Source organism: Lathyrus oleraceus, chromosome 5 (assembly GCF_024323335.1).
Source record: "Lathyrus oleraceus cultivar Zhongwan6 chromosome 5, CAAS_Psat_ZW6_1.0, whole genome shotgun sequence".
Classification (NCBI taxonomy): domain Eukaryota; kingdom Viridiplantae; phylum Streptophyta; class Magnoliopsida; order Fabales; family Fabaceae; genus Lathyrus; species Lathyrus oleraceus.
Genome location: NC_066583.1, coordinates 167,950,055 through 167,966,713, shown reverse-complemented (window position 1 = coordinate 167,966,713; position 16,659 = coordinate 167,950,055). Strand labels below are relative to the sequence as shown.

The window sequence follows — 16,659 nt, the reverse complement described above, 5'->3', positions numbered from 1 at the left end:
TAAGTATAAGTTGCTGGAAGAACGTATGCTAGCTATGGAGGGTCAGAAGGCGCCCAGTCTGGATTTCGAAAGCTTGGGTCTAGTCTCCGATGTGATCATTCCTCGCAAATTCAAGGTCCCCGCTTTCACTCAGTATGATGGGGCATCTTGTCCTCAGATGCATCTGAGAGCTTATGTGAGAAAGATTCAGCCGCATACCACTGATAAGAAGCTCTGGATCCATTTCTTCCAAGAGAGTCTGTCTGGCACACAGTTGGAATGGTACTATCAGCTCGAGAGCTCTGACATCCGCACCTGGACTGATTTAGCGACAGCTTTCTACAAGCACTACCAGTACAATTCTGAATTGGCACCTACTCGGCTACAGTTGCAGAATATGACTATGGGATCTAAAGAAAGCTTCAAAGAATATGCTCAGAAATGGAGAGATTTGGCTGGCAGAGTCAAACCCCCTATGACCGATCGAGAATTAGTGGACATGTTCATGAGCACACTGACTGGCCCATTCTACAGCCATCTATTGAGGAGTTCCTCATTGGGTTTCACTGAACTTATATTGACAGGTGAACATGTTGAAAGCGGCATTCGAAGCGGAAAGATACAGGCGGCTACCTCTGATCCTCCGGAGATTCCTAATGACATCACTGCTCCTCTGCCTAACCATGACGAGACTGTCAATGCTGTGGAAGATGATGATAGCGATCGCGACCTGGATAGCTGGATTTTCCCAACAATTGGTGACGGACTCAATAATTGGAAGGCTGAAGACACTATCCCGATTTCCTTTAGTCAGGAGTAATTGTTATTGCTATTTCTGTGTTTCAAAGCATTGTGTCTATACCCGGGGCATAATAGCTAATTTTTCAAGGGTTTTGTCATTTTCATAAGCATATTTACATTCAATAAATCAATGGACCTTTTTGCATTCAAATATTGCGCTCTTTATCTTTCCTGTCATTTTTTTCAAACAAGCTATGTTTTCATGCACACACTCACGTAACAATTTTCCGATCCATATCCACTCTGGATCCTGTTGATAATAGTTCTGCTACTGTTAATTATGACTTCGAAAATCCGATCTACCAAACCAAGGATGGAAGTGAGGAAGATTGTGAAGTACCTGGAGAGCTTGCCAGACTGGTACTACAAGAAGAAAAGACCATACAGCCGCAAGAGGAATCAATTGAAATTACAAATCTGGGTACTGAAATAGACAAGAAAGAAGTCAGAGGTTTCTTGGGACACTTGAATTACATCGCCCGATTCATTCCACACTTGACTGCTACCTGCAAACCCATCTTCAAATTACTAAAATCAAGAGATGGTATGGAATGATGAATGACGAAATCAAGAAATATCTCCAAGAACCTCCAATTCTGATGCTACCAGTTGAAGGAAGACCTCTAATCATGTATTTGACCGTGTTAGAAAATTCAATAGGGTGTGCTGGGGCAACATGACGAGTCTGGTCGAAAAGAGCATGCCATACGCTGCCTTAGCAAAAGGTACCGACTGTGAAACAAGATACTCACAGCTCGAGAAAGCTTGCTGCGCTTTGGCCTGGGCTGCTCGCCGACTAAGACAGTATATGTTGAATCATACCACTTTATTGATTTCTAAGATGGATCCTATCAAATACATGTTTGAGAAGCCAGCTCTCTCCGGGAGAATAGCAAGATGGCAGATGATTTTAACAGAATATGATATCCAGTATACTACCCAGAAAGCAATCAAAGGAAGCGGCTAGCTGATCATTTGGCTCATCAAGCGGTGGACGACTACCACTCTATGAATTTTGAGTTCCCAGATGAGGATGTCATGCTTGTTACTGATCATGAAAAACCTGGACCGAATGAAGGACCCGAACCGGGATCCCGATGGACTATGGTGTTTGATGGATCTTCTAATGCATTGGGCAACGGTGTTGGTGTTGTAATCATTTCTCCCGGGGGCTACCATACACCTTTCACTGCTAGACTATGTTTTCATTGTACCAATAATATGGCTGAGTATGAAGCATGTAATTTGGGACTCAAGGCTGCTATAGACCTGCGAATCAAGTTTTTGAGTGTGTACGGAGATTCAGCCTTGGTAATCAGTCAGATCAAAGGAGAATGGGACACTAAACATCCGAATCTCATCCCTTATCGAGAGTGGGTAATGACATTAATCCCATATTTTGAAGAGATTACATTTGAACATATTCCACAAGAAGAGAATCAGTTGGCAGATGCATTGGCTACCATGTCATCTATGTTCAAAGTCAGATGGGATAACGAAGCTCCCAGGATCGCTATTGAACGATTAGACGAACCAGCATATTGTTATGAACTTAACGCTGCTAAAGTAGAAGAGAAACCTTGGTTCCACGAAGTAAAAAGATATTTAGAAGCTCAGGAATACCCTGAAGGGACATCCATCAATGACAGAAAATTCCTGAGGAAGTTCTCCGCTAAATTCTTTTTGAGTAATGGAGTATTATACAGACGTAATCACGATTCGACTCTGCTTCGCTGTGTAGATAAAAAGGAAGCAGAAAAGATTATGGAAGACATGCATGACGGTGTTTTCGGGACTCATTCTAGTGGACATACAATGGCCAAGAAGATTCTGAGATCAGGGTATTATTGGTCCACCATGGAAGCGGATTGCCACCATCACTCCAGAACCTGTCATAAGTGCCAGATCTATGCGGACAAAGTACATGTGCCTCCTGCTCCATTAAACGTGTTGACTGCTTCTTGGCCCTTTGCAATGTGGGGCATTGATATGATTGGGGAGATTAAATCTACTGCTTCTAACGGACATCGCTTCATTCTTGTTGCGATTGATTACTTTACAAAGTGGGTAGAGGCAGCCTCATTTGCTTCTGTTACCAAGAATGTGGTGGCACGGTTCATCAAGAATAGTCTTATTTGCCGATATGGCGTCCCTGAAAGGATTATCACTGATAATGGCACTAATTTGAACAACAAGATGATTACTGAACTCTGCACGCAGTTCAAAATAAAACACCATAACTCTTCTCCGTACCGGCCAAAGATGAACGGCGCCGTGGAGGCTGCTAATAAGAATATCAAGAAGATCATACAAAAGATGACAGTAACGTACAAAGACTGGCATGAGATGTTACCATTCGCTCTCCATGGTTATCGCACTTCAATACGCACTTCGACAGGGGCAACTCCCTTCTCTTTAGTCTATGGAATGGAAGCCGTTTTACCAGTGGAAATTCAGATTCCCTCTCTAAGAATCATGAAAGAGGCGGGCTTAGATGAAGATGAATGGATTCAGACTCGACTCGATCAAATAAATTTGATTGATGAGAAGAGACTGGCGGCTGTTTGTCATGGGCAGATATATCAGAAGCGCATGACCCAGGCATTCAACAAAAAGGTCAAGAGACGGGTGTATCAAATCGGCGAATTGGTGATAAAGCGTATCATTCTACCACAAGGTGATCCCAGGGGCAAATGGACTCCCACATACGAAGGGCCATTTGTAGTTAAAAAGGTATTCTCTGGTGGAGCCATGATACTTGTTACTATGGATGGTGAAGACTTCCCGCATCCGGTGAACGCGGACATAGTTAAAAAATACTACGCATAAAAGAGACCCGCTAGGTCGACGTACCTAGGCAAAAGTAAGGGCATCCCGGCGAACCAAAAGGGTTCGGGCAAAAATTAGGGATAAACATATAAAGACGTACACCCGGCAAGTCGAAAACCTGAAAAGGCGGCTTGGGCAAAAAAGGGTATCCCGGTGGACTGAAAACCTGAAAAGGCGGTCCAGGCAAAAATTAGGGATTAAAGCGTATGACTATGTCCCGTTCTCAGTCAGCTTCACCCATGTTCCAAGGACTGAACAAGCCAATCACTTCCATCCGACAGCAAGGGATGAGATTACTTGAAGACATAATGACAGTGGTGGAATTAGAATCGATAGGACTGTTTCTGCATAGCTTTCTCTTTGTTTGCCTGACAATTTCCTCTTACTAGGATTTTTGTCTCCTTGTACACAAATTGCCCGTTTACAGGCCCTCTTTCAAAATCAATACAATTTTATTTCCAAAAAAGATGCTTTTGTTTTTACTTTTCTGTTTTGTTTGCGTAAACGTCCATTGATTTAATTTGAATTGATTTATGCATTTGAAGATGGTCAATGTTTACCAAAAGTGCATGCCTAGAATAGTAATAGCAATTACTATACGACTTCAGGGTCGAGGAGAAGGTCTAATCATGCTTTCCAATGAATCCGTTGCCAATTCTATTCCCCGGCTAAGCCAGTTATTCCCCAGAAGAAATTGGCATCACTAGACAAATTGGTCATCTCTTCTACCCCCAGCCAGGCTCTGTTAAATATCCCTGCCATCAGACAGAAATCAAATGCCCCCAGCTGAGACAAGGTCATCAATACAAATATCTCCGACCAGAAGGCTGAGATTTATTTCCCCAGTAGAGCCCCCTGGAAGAACGTTTCAGACGCATAGTGCATTCATTACATCATTTCACATCACATACCTGCATACAATGTTCACATTTATTTCATTCCGCATCATATACATTACATCGTTTCATAGCATGCACATGCATACCATGTTCGCAGGCATAAAAACATCTCATGCACCATGACTTTGCATGAAACTAATTTGATCTTTCAGGTTAATTATCCTCCTGATCACCTCCAAGATTCAGACACATTTTTCAGATAGAATCCAGATGGATACCCATTCTGACAAACGTTCTGACATTCATTGCAAATACAACCATAAATATTATCAGATACAGCCTAACGTACGGTCCATTCTGATTCGGCCCAACATACGACCCCTTCAGCTCAGATACGATCTAGCGTACGATCCATTTTGACATTCTGCAACTCCAATACGGTCTAGCGTATGACCCATTTGGACCTTCAAATCCTTAGATACTGCCTAGCGTACGGCACATTCCGGGGTGTAGTCTAGCATACGACTACTTTCTTCTTCAGATACAACCTAACGTACGGTTCATTTTGCAACTCCAATACGGTCTAACGTACGACCCATTTGGACCTTCAAATCCTCAGATACTGCCTAGCGTACGGCACATTCCGGGGTGTAGTCTAGCATACGACTACTTTCTTCTTCAGATACAACCTAACGTACGGTTCATTCTGCAACTCCAATACGGTCTAACGTACGACCCATTTGGACCTTCAAATCCTCAGATACTGCCTAGCGTACGGTACATTCCGGGGTGTAGTCTAGCATACGACTACTTTCTTCTTCAGATACCACCTAACGTACGGTTCATTCTGCAACTCCAATACGGTCTAACGTACGACCCATTTGGACCTTCAAATCCTCAGATGCTGCCTAGCGTACGGTACATTCCGGGGTGTAGTCTAGCGTACGACTACCTTCTCCTTCAGATACAGTCTAACGTACGGATCATTCTGCCACTCCAATACGGTCTAACGTATGATCCATTTGGACCTTCAACTCAGATACGATCCAGCGTACGATCCATTCTGATTCTACCTTCGTCAGATATAGCCTAACGTACGGCTCATTCGGCAACTCAGATACGATCTAGCGTATGATCCATTCTGATCTTTCATCCCCAGCAAAGTCATCCGCCTAATGAACAACTCACTCTGGTATTCAGATACGGTCAAGCGTATGATCCATTCTGATCCCTTATCCCCAGCAGCGTATAACACACTCTGACTCCCCAGCGAAGTCGATAGCATAATGGATGACTCACTATACGGTCTAGCGTATGACCCGGTATGACCCCCATGTCTCCAGATGTCGTCTAACGTACGACACAATCGGAAGCTCTCATCATCAAATTTCCTGGATGGCATCTTTAAGCCCATCTCCATCAAGACTAATTGACAACGCAAATTTTCGGGGCATTCTAGTGTTCAATAATCTTTCACCTCCAGACCACGAACGGCATACTTGCCATCCTAACTCTCTCGGTTCAAGAATATTGAACAGGGGCAGCTGTCATACCCCAAATATTTCCCGTTAATATTACAAGGCATTTTTCAGGACACTCCGACTTATTTTCCAAGGCACTGACCTTAAAAGAACAAAGGCCCAGCTCACGAGTGGCCCAATCCAGAAAATGGCCCAAACTGGCCTGCTCGCTAGGCGAGCAAATCCTTCGCCTAGCGAACCCTTCGTCATGACACTCGCCCCAGCGAAGCACCAGATCCAGTAAAAGCCCAAACTAGCTTGCTCGCTAGGCGAGCAACTCCTTCTCCTAGCGAAGCTTGCGAATATCAGAATTTCTGGGCTTCATTCTGAGCCCATTAGGTCATAGCAAGAGCATTATAAATAGCCAAGCTTCAGTCACGAAAGGGAGGACAAAAAACGGAGAAAGGAGAGCCCTAGCAAGCAAACCCTGATACTCACTGGAGGCAAACCCTGAAGGAACTCGGCGGCACCAAGGTCTACCTCTGCCCAATTCAATCCGATTTGCCGATTCGAAGTCATAACTCAGTTGCTAACAGGTTTACATTGCTACTATTGTCTTATGTTCTTAATTTGCATATGGCTTTATGATTAGATTTATGAAATATCTTAAGTTTGGCATGTGAACTTTGGTATATACCTGAATACCTTAAATGATTAACCATATAATTGCAGTAATGAAATCCATAAGGCATAAAATTGGTTGAGATTGTACTGATATCAAATTCAAAACCAGCAGCCGCTCGCTAGCACATCGCTAAGCGAGCCGGTAGCGAGTACTCGCTAGGCCTTCGCTAGGCGAAGTAGGGGCGAACGGGACAGTGGCTGTTTCATTTCCTTGCTGTTCTATCTTATGTTTGTCTAATCATGATTTATTATAATTCTGCATCATTTGGCCTGAGTTCATGACTGTTGTGTTTATTTTATGGTGCAACTTTCAATTATACTTTATCTCGATGCTCTAATCCGTGTGTTGAATTGTGTAAAGGCTTACATATTCTCGAAGAAACGGCCGACTAGGTACTCCACCTTATGTGTGGGATACCCTTATGGAGATTCACCCTGAATTACTCAATTGATTTTAATGTATTAATTTTATGGCGAAGATCCACCCTAATGGCTTAATTGTTCTTAATGTATTGATTTTCATATGGACCTAACTACCTAATTGATTACGGCTATATAATTAATTGTAAAACTTTGCCTTTTAATAAGTGATCTTGGACCTCTCTTTGTTACCCTACGATTATGGTATTACGGTCATGTCCCGCGAATGTGGGGATGCACTTAGCAAAGACCCTTCGTTTAAATCATCATAGTCCCTCGAATGTTGCCTTTGTCCCTCGATGACCCTTCGGTGTAGCCTACGGTTAAATGATGATCGTCCCTTCGAATGCTAAGGTATCCTCACAACTGTTGCCTTCAATGACCAATCGATGACCCTACGATGACCCTTTTACATCCAAAGGATAAAACTGCTTACTTCTCAATAGTAAGGACAGTTTTACCCTCATAAGGATAGGAAATGCCCGGAAAGACCTCGGATAGGTATAACTCTTAATTGCTCATTCACAATTCAAAACTACTTTTCACACCTCACACATTTCAAAACATCCTTTTTAGAAAATCACCACTTAGCATACATCCGTACTAGGATCATTGCCGAGTTATATTTTTCTAAACGACTTTCAAAACTAAACGAGATAACCACTTTGTATACATTCATACAGGAATCATTACAAAGTTAAATTCTCCTTTTCAAAACATTTCTTACACATTTCTCAAACACTTTTTTTTCAAACAAAACATAAATGATTGAGCAATTAAGAGCCCATGGATAACCATGGATACAAAGGGTGCTAACACCTTCCCTTTGTATAATGTACCTCCCGAACCTAAGAATCTAAATTAAGGTCTTTCCTGTTCTTTTCCACCTTTCCTTATTGGATAAAAGAAAAGTCGGTGGCGACTCTTGCTAACCGCGACATTGCGATTAAAAACACATTAAAGTCAGTTCACCGTATGACACTGGGTATGCTTTAACTCAACCGTCATTTCAATATTATCGTGATGAAATTAGACTGTCTAATGAAGACGCAGGGAGATGGATAAATAACATACCAGTAGAGCAGTGGACAAGGGCATTTGACAGAGGTTGTCGATGGGTTCACATGACAACAAACATTGTGGAATGCATGAATGGGGTTTTCAAAGGAATTCGAAATCTACCGATAACCGCCTTGGTAAGATCAACCTATTGTAGGTTGGCTTCTATGCTCGCAACCAGAGGTGAAAGATGGAGTGCAGTGTTAATGTCCGGGCAAGTATTCAGTGAGTGTTGCATGAAGGTCATGAAAGAGGAGAGCATCAAAGCTAGCACACACGCTGTAACAGTCTTTGACCGTCATAGACAAAATTTCAGCGTCCAGGAAACAATGGGCAACAACGAGGGGAGACCAAATTTAGCCTACGCTGTTAGACTAAACAGAAGTTTGTGCGATTGTGGAAAATTCCAGGCCTTCCGCATACCTTGCTCCCATGTCATAGCAGCATACGCTTATACTCGTCAAGACGCTTACAACCATTTATCTGATGTGTACAAGGCCAACACCATCATGAATGTATATACTCAAAGCTTCTCAGTACTACCAATGGAGGATTACTGGCCTCCATATGAAGGAGATATTGTTTGGCACAATGACGAGATGCGTAGAAAGAAGAAAGGAAGACTAAACATCACACGTATCAGAACAGAGATGGATTCCACAGATAAAATGAAAAAATTATGTAGTATCTGTCGTCAACCAGGACACAACAAGAACAACTGTCCCAATCGAGGAGCATCATCTGGGTCTTAAGCTTTTTGTAACATTGTATTTTTGTAACATTCAATCATTATATATCATTAAGTTCTTGTTACAACGAGGTTCACAACAAACATCAGTACAAAACATCTGAAAACATAAATATTTCTAACTGATTACAACAATCAAATTGATGTCGTCTCGACCGAACATCATTTTCCTAGCATCCTTATCAGTCTTCATTCGCACCCAACCAAAGATACTGTCAAGTCTCTCAATACTTCTGATTTTTTTCCTTCTGGTATTTTCCCATCTAACCAACGAACCAGCTCCCTCTTCAGTTGATCGAACGTGGTGATGTTCCAAAACAGCATCAGCATTTGAGGTTTGTCTCTCGCATAAATCACCTTTCCGTATCAGCGACGAACACCAAACATGATAGCCAAATGATTATATGAGATGTGAAACAATTGGTCACACAACGCATCTATTTATAACACAAAAAATGCATTTTAGGAGGAGTCTTCAATTGAATTGACGACTCCTCTTAAAACCTACACATAGGCGCCAATTGGATTGGCTAGGGCACCTGCCCTAGCCAATCCAATTGGCGCCTCCATTCAAGTTTTAAGAGGAGTCGCCAATTCAATTGAAGACTCCTCCTAAAAGTGGGATATTTTGGGATTTTTTTTGAAATCAGGGATATTTTAGGAATTTTCTTAAAAAACTGGTTATTTTTGTAAAAACCCGATATTTTTAGTAAATATATTTATAATCGGTCAAAATTAAGAATACTTTGAGGAAATCATATCGTCCCCAAACTTTCCTAACGACGTCGTCTCAATCGGCATTTGGATGCAAAGACACGCTACCAGTGTCACAAGACAGCGCGCGCACATGAATTACAATGTAAAACGTCACCGTTTTAGATCTAACACCGTCTCCAAACCCTAATTGTGTCTCTTCATCATTCCAATAACTCGAGCTTCACGGTTTGCACCATGTCCTCCGATGACATCAATCTCGGTCCTGATCAGAGAATTGAAAACGGCCTCACTTCCCCCCTCGTCTTCCAAGACGATGCTTTACGCTTCAACTGCGATGGTGCACCACAGCGGCAGGTCGGCGATCCGGTTCTTAAACCCCGGGAAGTCGGCGGTTTCATCGACGACAAGATGTTCACTGTAAATCGCGATCGCTTTTTCACCTCCCAGGGTGCCGAGTTCCGCCGTAACGTTTTTGCTGATCGCTCCGACCACAGGGATGCTCCAGATGTACTGAACTGGAGCGCGGGAACTCCCAGTAGCGATGATTCGGACGGAGAAGACGATGAAGATGACGATGGAGATGAAGGTGACGATGGTGGCGAAGGGGTCATTGTAGTAGACAGACTCGTCAGTATTGGTGACGGGAGCAACCGGAGTTCAAATGCAATCATTGACGTTAACAATAACAACGGTGGTGGTGTTGTAATTGGAAAATCTCAGCATCATTCCCCTTATGGTATGAACGAAGCAATTTTTTTTGCGCCATTACTAGCTTTGAAAAATATTCACAAGTTCCTTATGAGTTTCAGAATGTAAACTTTACATTGTTAGTTGTTTGTTTTTGGTCATATTTGAATCGTAGTTTCTGGTAGAGAGATGTTGGGAAAGGACGGAGAGATTGTACAGTTGGTGCATAACCATGGGAGTGGTACTGTTGGTGAAGCTCATCAGCGAGAAAGATTAGGTAAAACTCAGAACTCTGCAACTGTTGCTGAAACCGATTGTGAGGAGTATTATTCCCATTACCTTCAAGGTGCAGAAGGGTCACCTTCTGTACAGAAAGTTATGGTGGATGACAATGGTTGTGGGTTTAGTGGAAGAAGGGATGCTGTGTATTCAAGCGAGTCAGGGGAGTCATTGAGGGCAATTCTTTCAGATCCTGTTACGTAAGTCTCTTTCAGTTAATTAAAAAAGGTTTTAGTGGGTAGTACCAGTAGGCTCTATATTTTATGTTATGATTGTTGAGAAATATGATTTGAATTATTTTTCATTTCTAATGGTTTCCAACCATTCCTCTGTTTTTTATTGATATTATATACAAAACCATGTACTTTCCAACCTATAGAGATTATCTCAATTGATCCCTCATGTAAAAGTATGTGTCAAGCTTATAGTTACGATTTCCTTAATTTTTTTATTCTCTTAATCAAAAGCTTAAATCTGATGATGCAGAACATGAAAATCTAATTTGGTATTTTTAGATCCATCTCCTTTGCAAGTATAGGGATCACATAAGTTTAATCTGCTGCTGATATCGTGTATGTTACCTATGTTTTTTTTGGGGTATGTTTCTACTTTCTAGTGTTGCATCTTCAGACTTGTACTTTTTGTTTTTGATTCATCTTCTTAAAATACAGTGGGACTCTTATGGATGATGCAATGATATTACCTTGTGGACATTCTTTTGGCGGAGGTGGAGTACAGCATGTTATTAGAATGGTGGGTTCTAAGCCATCAAAATGCCATAATTTTCAGACTGACCTTTTGTGTGACTAGTCTTCTGAAAAATGTTAATAACTATGGATCTGGTAATTTTCAGCCTCTTTCTCAAATATACGTCTCTATACAGTAGAATGGAAGGACTCTCAAAGCTACCTATGACATTTTGAACCAGTATTTGTCTCCAACAAATTCTAAATTTCATTCTTCTGAGAATATGGAAAACATTTATTGTGTTAGGAGAAGACAAGAACTGAATTTTTAATCAAACATTGGTCATAAGTTCAAATGGAAGAATCTATGAAGTCTATAAAACTTTATTAAATGAGAATGGACATTGTATGTTAGGTTGTTAATAGAGGCAAATAAGGCACTATTTTGGCGGAGCAGGGTGCTGCTATGGCAGTGCTCCCTGGTGGATTGTATATAGGGTGGTGCAGCTAGAAACAGCTGTTTTCGCGCATGGAGTGTGCAAGGTGCTAGAGGATTTTTTTCCAAAACCCAAAATATCTTTACAGATATGTTGTTGTGGCTATGTGCGGCTAAAAATGTGGAATAGCGCACACAAGAGAGGGGAAGTAAAATCCCAAAAATGATGGTAACTTGGACTTTCTCATTGTTTCTTACAGCTTTCCTCCCTCGCTTACTCGCTCCATAATGACCGAGCTTTGCATCACAAGGTACCTCCTGACCACGGCAGCAGGAGGAGGGAGGAGAAAGGAGAGTAGAATCACAAACAGTAGTAGTAGCAGAAGAAGAATATGCAGTAAGAATAAGTACTAAAAACAGAAAAGAGCAGTGGTACTGTTGATTCTTGATATATATGTTTTAGGGTGTTGTGATTTGCTGCTGCTGCGTTGACATATGTGTTCTTAGGTTTGATTAAGTATTAATGAAATGGTCTAACAGGCCTGTTTTTTGGTTGAGCAATAATAGGCCGACGAGAATATTGGGCTTCTTGTAAAGTGATAATCTCTCTAGTTTTAACCGATATGTAAATGTATATAAATAGAATAGAATTTAGAGATATAATACTTATTTATATCTTAGTCATCAATTATCTATATATAAAATAGTATTGACTAATTAATCAATATAAAAAATATTGTGGTCGGCTACTCTGCGTTGCTGTTGAAGCTTTACGACATTGATAGTATGTAGCTTTATTTCATAATTTTCTTGTTGTAAGAATCAAATTCAACTTATGGTTCTTGAGAATTAGTATATAATTTAAATTTTCCATGGGAGAAGCTCTGTATACATCTATATTGTTCATGGATTAGAAATTTGAATGAATGTTAATTTGGTCATTTCATTCACATCTGTATGTTTGGGTTATGGATTTGCCTGCAGTATGCTGTAGACATTTCAGTGATATACATGCTGTTTTTTATAAATTTACATTTAGATGTCACATGCTGCCAACTAGCTAATATACAGCAGTGATGCATTTTTTTTTTTGTTTTTCAGAAAGCTTGTTGTACTTGCTCTCAACCCACACTGGAGGAATCAATATCTCCGAATCTTTGTAAGTCAATAATGTAGAAATTCAATTAATTTTTCTTAAATAAGATATGGTCTCATAAACATATATTGAATATTCTTAGATAAACAATAATGGAATATAATACTTAGTCATATTTTGTTGGAATGTTCTGATTTTTCCCCACATATTTCTTTCTGTGATGCTGCCTTCCTTGACAGCACTCCAAGCTGCCGTGCAGGCGTACCGTCGGGAAGAGGAATCACAATTTTACCGGTCATCTAAAAGAAGAAGAGAAAGATTTGATCAGGTGTGTACTGTGTATCTCCATTGCCCAAACATGTTTAAACCTTTCATAGAGAAACTCAGACATATGAAAAGAAAATCAAGAACCACCTAGTTTGCTTTTGTTACTTACGTTGGCATCTTTCATCTTTTAACGATATATATATTTATGACAGGGTGGTTTAGGAGAGTGTGCTGTTTTTGAACCATCAAGGAGCAGAGGTGTTCAATTTCCATTTGCTGTGACGGACAGGGTTATCATAAAGGTAGTGTGTAAAACGCCTTGAGAGTCAAGACTACTTCTGAAAGTTTTTTACATTATAAATTATTTTTAAAATCTACACATGAAGTAATCAGAGAGAAAACTGATCAGGGGAACAAAAGGACACCACAACGCTTTGTTGGAAGGGAAGCTATTGTAACAACACAATGCCTGAATGGATGGTCAGTGACTATTAAATCTTGATTTGCCATGTTTATTTTTTATTATTAATATATAGTAAATTGTGTAACATGCCAATTTATTTATTGACTAATAAAACTGACCTGATAGATTTAATAACATTATCTTTTGAGGATTTTGTATCCAAGATATCTCTGAAATAAAAAATTACAAAATGTCTAGAAATCCTAACTCAAGTAGCAAATTCCGCCAATTTTAACTTGGACACCTTCAACTGGGTTCTAACTTGGACACCTTCAACTGGGTTCAAACCCGACCTAAAAGTTGTCTGTGGGTTTTTAGTGGTTATTGCCACTTCGTCTTCGAACCCAAAAAAATTAAGAAATGTTGCCTTGTATTGCTACAGTGCTTTTGGCAGCTGAGTTGCAGAAGTTGAAAATATTGTTATACTGTTATAGCTGGTTAGATGCACCTAGAAAAAATAGTGGATGTTGATGAATAAATTTCTTTACTTCTTTTGAACTTAGCGGCACATTTGCTTGGTTGAGACTTAAAATAACTACATGTGCCATGTTATAAATCTAACTGTATTAAAAATAATATCTGCAATTGAGACATGGTAGATGGTTTCTGTCATGCATACTTCCACACTTGAATGTTGCTTTCAAGGAGCTACTTTAATCTTGCTTCTGCAGTTAATAAAAGACTTATTTATGTACAGGTATGTGGTGAAGACATTGGACAATGCAGAGAGTGTAAAATTGCAGTATCGCTCCCTTGCGAAGGTTTCTGATGATCCTTCAAAACTTGTCTCCAGCAACAAGGGGCCTAATTGGCTTCAGATCAGCCGCACACCATCATAAAATGTGGTTGATAATTTTTCTGCAGAAGTTGCTACTTTATGTTAAGCAATTTATTCTTAACACCCCAAACAAAATATCTTTGTAATTTTACAGTTGTATTGTAAGAAAACTGTAACTACGAGTTTGTAAAATATGTATGCCTTGTATTTTTTGAGTATAGTATCTTAGCAACCATTTTGTTCGGCTACAGTAACAGATAATACTTAGATAGAAGCTATTGTGACTTAAATATTATTGTACACTAATTGATTTTATACTTAGTATGACATTCAGTGCTCCCATCTCCTCCCTAATCAGGAAGGGTACAATGCATTGGAAAAATGAAGTTGCTTAAAAAAAGGATGGCTCTGAAATTTCTGAGACCACAAGTTAATTATTTGGAGAATGACTTTTTTTAGCTAGCTTCTTTGATTTGGTAAAAGGTTTATTATAGTCAAAAAATAGTTTCCTTTATGTCAGATGATCAAGACTTGGAGATTAGAATTTTCAGGGGACTTTGTCAAGATACCATTTAAAGGCATCATTCAACTTTATTATGTTCTAACAAACAGGGAAGGTAGACGGAAATACAAAAGCGACCTGCTTTGGAAGGTTATGAGCTGAATCTATCTCGTCATCTTCTCTCAAACTAGTCAAAATTTCATCTGCATCCGTAGAACTCAAACAAACAATAATATGACAAAAATACAAAAGAGAGGGTCTAGGGTTGTGTGTTAAACTATCTTATATTGACAATGCATATCATTTTACTATATTCTTTTGAAGTATTTTATAAGATTGATCGACAAAAATGATTATTATAAACTCAGTTACACAAACAACCAATTAAAACTCATATTTTACAGCATTAGATTGTATTTTAAAATATAATGAAAATTGATAAAAAAACACAATATGTTAAATTAATTTTGTTGGTAACTGAGCATGGAGATATTGAATATTGAGTTTGAATTTGTCACATTTATTTATTTTTGAAGTTCTGACTTCCAAATTGTAATTGCTTTTTTTTGCCCTTCCTTTTTTTCTCGGATGCAAACTCCCATATATCCCATGTTCAGTGACTGCCCTAGTTCACATGTGACATAAGGAAAGCAACACACACAACCATTCAAAATTTGTTTAAACAATTTATTAGAAATCCATTTATAAGCATTGATGGAGTGGTGGCAATTACTTTCAAGGGATGGATGCGAGGTGGGGGCAATGGGATGAGAGAAAGATACATTTTGATTGGATAACTATCTAAACTTGGGTTTGACATAGTTGCTTCATATCCTTTAACTCACAATTTTGAGGATTCTCTCCTGGACCTCACCCCCACAAAAAAATATTATCATTACCCGCAGGATCAGCAATGCCCTTGTTAATATTATCATTACCCGCAGGATCAGCAATGCCCTTGTTAATATTATCATTACCCGCAGGATCAGCAATGCCCTTGTTTTCATCCTTCAGTCCCTGGACAAGCTCACAGGAAAGTGCAGTCTTTTCTATGGGCGAGACAATTGCATTATCACAAGTGGGCAGCAATGTCTTCAATTGAACAGAATTAAAAAGCATAGCTTTTGCCTTGATCATCTGAACCAGCATGATCCCCGAGTCGGAGTTATCTGCATTAAATATTTGATCAGTAAAGAAACTGCATACCTGCTCTTAAGTTAAGTATGTTAGAAAATTGTTGTAAAGGAATCAAAAGGATACCTAGGATTGAAAGAATAGCGGCACGAGCTGCTAAATCCTCCGCATCCTTTTTTCTTCTAGCTGCTTCTCCAATGTAACTTGTACAATTGAAATCCATAGTACATACAAAATATGGAATCACCTTTTTATACTCCACAGTGTTGTATGTATTAGAAGTAATTCATATTTATTAGTTGTACTATTTTCTTAGCCCCTAAATTTGTTAGAGGGTATTTTAGTATTTTATCCTATTCTAGTAACCCTAGTTTTAGCTTATAAATATGGTGACAATCATTGTAACTTTTATCATGTTTGTAGCCGTCATTCTCTGAATAGAATATTTTCATTCATCATTTATTCTACCTTTGCACCAACAATTGGTATCTAGAGCTCCGGTTCGGATTCATTGGGAATATTTCCATTCATCATTTATTCTACCTTTTCGTGCATATTTGCCTTGTCATACCTCGTGCTTAGGCAAACCCATTTTCATGCATGTTTGCCTTGTCAAATCTCGTGCTTAGGAAAATCCCATTTTCATGCATGTTTGCCTTGTCCTACCTCGTGCTTAGACAAACCCCTTTTTCATGCATGTTTGCCTTGTCATACATCATGCTTAGGCAAACTCCTTTTCATGCATGTTTTCCTTGTTATACCTCGTGCTTAGCCAAACCCCATTTTCATGCATGT

At 39.7% G+C, this 16,659-nt stretch overlaps 2 protein-coding genes across 2 annotated transcripts; one reads left to right on the top strand and one right to left on the bottom strand.

Moving 5' to 3' along the window:
• The first annotated feature begins 9,573 nt into the window (after positions 1 to 9,573).
• Positions 9,574 to 14,518, top strand: LOC127080807 (U-box domain-containing protein 62). Its single transcript, XM_051021100.1, has 8 exons — positions 9,574 to 10,272; positions 10,399 to 10,702; positions 11,174 to 11,255; positions 12,726 to 12,783; positions 12,960 to 13,048; positions 13,200 to 13,289; positions 13,397 to 13,467; positions 14,148 to 14,518. The coding sequence occupies exons 1-8, from the start codon at positions 9,771 to 9,773 to the stop codon at positions 14,287 to 14,289; spliced, it is 1,338 nt and encodes a 445-aa protein (XP_050877057.1). The 5' UTR covers positions 9,574 to 9,770; the 3' UTR covers positions 14,290 to 14,518.
• A 711-nt stretch (positions 14,519 to 15,229) lies between these two features.
• LOC127080808 (uncharacterized) lies at positions 15,230 to 16,133 on the bottom strand. Its single transcript, XM_051021101.1, has 2 exons — positions 15,991 to 16,133; positions 15,230 to 15,899 (listed from the first exon to the last, which is right to left on the bottom strand). Exons 1-2 carry the CDS (start codon positions 16,085 to 16,087, stop codon positions 15,601 to 15,603), a joined length of 396 nt encoding a protein of 131 aa, XP_050877058.1. The 5' UTR covers positions 16,088 to 16,133; the 3' UTR covers positions 15,230 to 15,600.
• Positions 16,134 to 16,659: the final 526 nt, after the last annotated feature.

Coding starts and splice junctions, on each gene's coding strand:
- LOC127080807 (XM_051021100.1), top strand. CDS start 9,771: ATGTCCTCCGATGACATCAATCTCGGTCCTGATCAGAGAATTGAAAAC. Junction 11,256..12,725: donor TACAGCATGTTATTAGAATG/GTGGGTTCTAAG, acceptor TTTGTTTTTCAG/AAAGCTTGTTGTACTTGCTC. Junction 13,468..14,147: donor ACACAATGCCTGAATGGATG/GTCAGTGACTAT, acceptor ATTTATGTACAG/GTATGTGGTGAAGACATTGG.
- LOC127080808 (XM_051021101.1), bottom strand. CDS start 16,087: ATGGATTTCAATTGTACAAGTTACATTGGAGAAGCAGCTAGAAGAAAA. Junction 15,900..15,990: donor CGCTATTCTTTCAATCCTAG/GTATCCTTTTGA, acceptor TATTTAATGCAG/ATAACTCCGACTCGGGGATC.